General features: G+C 33.7%; 1 protein-coding gene across 1 annotated transcript in view; it reads right to left on the bottom strand.

Annotated features, from left to right (window-relative positions):
- Nucleotides 1–3,741: 3,741 nt before the first annotated feature.
- Nucleotides 3,742–6,000, bottom strand: part of LOC106464069 (DBH-like monooxygenase protein 1) — a 23,991-nt gene continuing 21,732 nt past the window's right edge. Inside the window, exon 10 of the mRNA XM_022391736.1 lies at nt 3,742–5,334. Within this exon, the coding sequence (XP_022247444.1) occupies nt 5,116–5,334 (219 nt within the window). The 3' untranslated portion in view covers nt 3,742–5,115. The remainder of the gene's footprint in view (nt 5,335–6,000) is intronic.

Below are 6,000 nucleotides of genomic sequence, written 5' to 3' on the forward strand. Positions count from 1 at the left end.
TGTTATTACTCATAGAAGTTGAATGAACGTTAGGGTTAAGTTTTGTTAAGTACTACAGATAGTTTTATGTGGTTACTAATGGGAAGGTTCAACATGTAATAGTTGCAAAAGTTTCAAACCTTATTGTAGTTCCAAAATGTCCACTTACGACATTCGTGCAGAAAATACGTATTTCAAACCACCAAACTTCACTTAAAAGGCTACATTTGTTTTGATTCATTGTTCCACAAGCTGTGAACAATGCTTGTTAATACAGGCTTGAAATGTCAAATGAATTGATGAAGAACGTCAGTTCGGAAGAGGATCACATATTGCATTTATTTTCCATGTAGGTTATATATTGCCTTATAACTTAATGAGGGCACCCTTAAGTTTACGAAGGTTACAAGAAACAACACAGCTAATTATTTTTGTTAACTGGTGTTCTTAAATGATTGTTTGTTTGTAGTTAAGCAAAAGGCTACACGATGGGCTACCTATGCTGTCCCAACCACGGGTATCGAAACCCGGTTTTTAGCATTATAAGCCTTTAGCCTTACCGCTGAGCCACTGTAGGGCTAAAGTGAAAGGTTTGTTTGTAATTAAGCACAAAGATACACAATGAGCTATCTGTGGTCTGCCAACCACGGCTATAGAAACCCGGATTCTAGCGTTGTAATTCCGCAGACATATCCCTGTGCCACTGGGGGCAAAGTGAAAGGAATAAATAATTAAATTTTTGTAGCAGTGATTTGAAATCATTGGGCTGGATCTGTTTATATCTTCAGTTTTGGGTTTGCTAGTTGTCAGTTTTGATGCAAAAGAAAAAAACATAGTTGGTTTACAGACATGGAAATATAATACCAAACACATGACTTGGAATAAGTTTTACATCAATACAGATCAAAGAGCTGTCTGGCTGCGGTAATAATGTTTTCAATTAAAAACCATGAGTAGTCTAAGTGTTTTTTTTATTATGTTTATCTAATTATTAATTGAAATCCAGTCTTCAAAGAGAAGCTTTCAATTGATATATTAAAGTCAACATCTCAGTTGGAGTCTAGAGCACAGATTCTCAAAGTGTGGTCTGAGAGGATCCTCCAGGCGGTCCGCGGGTTGGTCCAAAATGCAATTATTTATGCAAAACGCCACGACCGAGACCAGAACAGTTGGTGTAGGACCAGTAGATGGTCTGCGGGGCATTATGCCACGCCTAAGTGGTTCCAAGACGAACAGGAACTACTGTTCTAGAGGATATGATCAGCCATTATTCTTTAAACATGCACCTACCACGCAATCAGCTGCTATCAATGACAAATGAAATGTCAAGACCAAACTAACGTAGTCAAATGTGATTACCATATAAAACTTTGTTTTCAATTATACATATTTGTAATTTAAAATGACCCATTTTTCCATTCTTAACCAAATGTTTCAACCTTCAATTTTTAACAAGTAAATGAAAATGTTCTATTGACTTTCCCTGTGTTTGTTACATCCTACACTTTATCGTTTTTTCTATTGATTTTTTCTCTGTGTTTGTTACATGCTACACTGTATCGTTTTGTTTTATTAACTTTCCATCTGTTTGCTTCATGCTACACTGTATCGTTTTTTCTGTTAACTTTCCCTCTGTTTGTGACATGCTACACTGTATCGTTTTTTTCTATTAACTTTCCATCTGTTTGCTTCATGCTACACTGTATCGTTTTTTCTGTTAACTTTCCATCTGTTTGTTACATGCTACACTTTATCGTTTTTTTCTATTAACTTTCCCTCTGTTTGTGACATGCTACACTGTATCGTTTTTTTCTATTAACTTTCAATCTGTTTGTTACATGCTACACTTTATCGTTTTTTCTATCAACTTTCTCTTTGTTTGTTACATGTCACACTGTATCGTTTTGTTTTATTAACTTTCCATCTGTTTGTACAAGTGTAAATTACTTGTACCTGATGATGACAAAACCTTGTCGAAACGTTGTACATTTGCTGTTATGTTAAACTTATATTAAAGTTTTTCTTCATTACCCATTCAAGCCGTCTCCAGCCATTATTAACTTTCCATCTGTTTGTTACATGCTACACTGTATCGTTTTTTCTATTAACTTTCCATCTGTTTGTTACATGCTACACTGTATCGTTTTTTCTATTAACTTTCCATCTGTTTGTTACATGCTACACTGTATCGTTTTTTCTATTAATTTTCCATCTGTTTGTTACATGCTACACTGTATCGTTTTTTCTATTAACTTTCCATCTGTTTGTTACATGCGGCACTGTATCGTCTTTTCTATTAACTTTCCATCTGTTTGTTACAATCTACACTGTATCTTTTATTCTATTAACTTTCCATCTGTTTGTAACATGCTACACTGTATCGTTTTTTCTATTAACTTTCCATCTGTTTGTAACATGTTACACTGTATCGTTTTATTCTATTAACTTTCCATCTGTTTGTTACATGCGGCACTGTATCGTTTTATTCTATTAACTTTCCATCTGTTTGTAACATGTTACACTGTATCGTTTTTTCTATTAACTTTTCATCTGTTTGTTACATGCGGCACTGTATCGTTTTTTCTATTAACTTTCCATCTGTTTGTTGCAATCTACACTGTATCGTTTTTTCTATTAACTTTCCATCTGTTTGTAACATGCTACACTGTATTGTTTTTTCTATTAACTTTCCATCTGTTTGTTGCATGCGGCACTGTATTGTTTTTTTTACTCTCAATTACAGAAAAACACGAAGGTGATACGTTTGTTTTTATTATTAAAAAAACCGAGAAGTTTCGAATTTTCAAGTTATATTACTTGTTCATTTCTTTTAGAGCAAAGCTACATAATGGGCTATCTGCGATCAGTCTACCAGGGGGAAGCAAACCTAGGGTATTAAAGTTTTAAACTTACCGCTGACCCACAGGGGCACAAGTCTTAATACAAAGTTATGATCCATTTGTAATTCTCGTAACATGTTAATACTGTTCACAAACGTTTCTTACCCGTATAATCAAGCCGATTCCTTCCCCTTTCTCAGGTTTTTGTCATACAAATATGTATAAATGTGTTTATCTGTATGTATTGAGAAGAAAACAAAATTTCAATGAAGCACAGCAGAGTTTAGTTGAATTTTTGCACACTTCCATTGGAACAAATTAGTAAGAACCCTGAAAATCAAGCACTCCAACCAGTGGTGTAGCTACAAAAGACGGGACACCCCCCCCCCCGAATAAAGTTAATTGGGACCCTTACATTTAATTTCCTATAATTGTAGTTACGATTTGGGGTCCCTTTTGGCTCGGGCTCCTCCCGTAACTGCACCACTGACTCAAACACACCTTTTAGATAACTGAAGTTTCGTCATTAATTTTACATTTGAATGAATTATACCTGTTCTACTAATATGGGAATAATTTACGTTGTGTTCACATTAATGTCTATTAGAAACACATTTTTTACACACTTGCCAAATGTCCAATGTTACGAGTGTCACATAAAGATAAAGAATAAAAAGTATACAAGAATTTCGTTCAGTAATTCATTTATTCAAAGTTTAACACGAGGCATGAATAGTGGCATAGAAAGTATTTAATTTTACTATGAAAATAAAAAAGACATGTCTTTAAAGTAAACTTTCCATATATAATATATATCAAACTAAGTATATGATACATGTATTGTAAAGTTTGCATAACGGTAAGGAACAATTCCCTGTAAGCTGACATAGTAGTTAAAAACTACAATTTTTACACACAAAAACATACATCTCTATTTGATGTTACATCACAGGGTAACTCTGAAATCACGAATTGCAGAATAAACTAAAATATGTAATAGCCTTAACCTCATTCAGAGCAATTGATAAAATGTCTGGTGTAGTTTTTCGATTCTCACTCATTCTATTTAACAATCACAACATTATATGATAATAAATCTAATATTTGTTTTTCTTTCACACTCCAATTACTTCAGTTACTCAAGTGTATTGCCAAAGATGATTCCCCAAAATCCTTATCTGAGGAGTTTTGATAACAGTATAATTCCTGGAGGATCACATGCTAATTTGTGATTAACAGTTTTCTATTCTACTGTTTCAAGGTTAAATAACGAAGACATAATTGACAAACTGGCTGCATCTTCTTCGTAACTGAAAAAGATTTTGGTGTATACTGTATACAAAGCTGTTTCGACATCTTGATTTTCACAAACTTTAGAATCACCGAAATTTAAATATTTTCTCTGAAAGCAGAACATAATTTTAAAACTAGTGGACACACGTACTCCAAAAACATTTTGGTTGGTGCTTTTAGAGTCAGAACAATGTTTTAGGCATGAATAGTTTAACGAAACAATTAGAAGGGCTTGAACTATAATGTATTAAACTTGATGTATGACAGTATATGATACCTTTGCCCTTTAAACCCTAAGTTAACGGAACTATTTTGAAGTCAATGCAAAGCTTAATTTTAGACAGAAATTAAATAATTTAAATGGTAAAAAACAAACAAACAAGAAACCAGAGGTGTCGCTAGTTACATAAAATATTCGGGACTCTGGCCCATAGGCGCGGGAAGTGTCGGCGTTTCAGTATGATATCGATTATGGCTTTCTATTTTTAATTTTCTAGGAAATCAACGGGATTCGGGGCACTGTCAAATAGAATCGGGATACTGTCCCCGTGTGATAGTGTGTAGCGACGACTCTGGAAAAAACTATTCAGGATATTCATTTAGTGTTATATAATTGTTTTTAATACTCCCAGAAAACAGTTTTATTTGTATTTGTTTCAATTCTACCACAATCCAGATAAGAGGTGAATGAAATGTACCACACACCAACGCGCGTATTTACGATATTGAGTCACACTACATTCTTGATGCAACACAGAATGGCACTGTCTGTCCTCTATATGCATTGTACTTTGGGTTGGTTTAAACCTTACAAATATTTCGAATTTTAAAAATTGTTATTTTAATCAAACAATATATATTGTGTTAATTGAAAAGTTTGAAACAGCTTGGCTGGTTTTGCCGTCTGCCACTTCTCAGAACTTTCTATAAGGTATTGAAATCGATAGCATGGCTAGAATACATATAAAAGGAGGAATTATAATCTAACAAATATGCTGGAACACTAAAAGACTAATTTCTGCACAATGAATACGGAAATCACTGAAGTCGTGAAAATATATACGTGGCTTTCCTTTAGTCTCTTCACTCCATTGGAATTTGTTGATTTTTTGGGGGCACTTGGGTCTAGATTCTGATGTGATATGGCATGAGCTTTCATATCTGGACTTCTGCAAGGACTAATGGTTTTATAAGGCTTAGCTTCCGGGTACGTTGTTGACTCCTATTTAAAATAAAGAAAATCAATAATCAAAAAGTGGATACAATTATTTATTAGAATTATTGAATTATAAGAAATTTACTTCTAAAATTTTGAGTTCCTATGCTTATGATTGCCAGTTAGTTTTGATTTGCTAAGCTTTATATCAGGGGTGCGAAATGAGGGTCCAGTGGTGTGCGGGAGAGGCCTATACAAGGTCCGTTTTCCCCCAAATGTCACCAAGAGGAAATGTCTAATGCACAGTTTTTAGGGGAAGGGTGCGAGGGCCATAAAAGGTTGGGAACGACTGCTTTATATATTCAAAACTTTCGAAAATATTACTGAAGGTTAAAAGGTAGTTAATGCTATCATAACTTCAAAATTGTAAATACATATCTAAATATTATAACTGCACTACATATAGTAAAAATGAGATATTAACGTTATGTACAATATTTTCCTCTTTACCTGTTTTCCATTTTAGATACTTGAACATTATTCTACTTTGTTCCTAGTTTGTGTTATGTTTTTTTTTAATTTTATATAAGTGCTAACAGTAAATTGGTAAAAGAACTAAAGGGAATAATTAAACACCAGCATAATTCTACGCTTGACTCAGTATACCAAGTATATTTTATAGTCGACTCAGTATACCCTGTATATTTTATAGTCGACTCAGTATACCCAGTA

Source organism: Limulus polyphemus, unplaced genomic scaffold (assembly GCF_000517525.1).
Source record: "Limulus polyphemus unplaced genomic scaffold, Limulus_polyphemus-2.1.2 Scaffold1554, whole genome shotgun sequence".
NCBI classification, from domain to species: domain Eukaryota; kingdom Metazoa; phylum Arthropoda; class Merostomata; order Xiphosura; family Limulidae; genus Limulus; species Limulus polyphemus.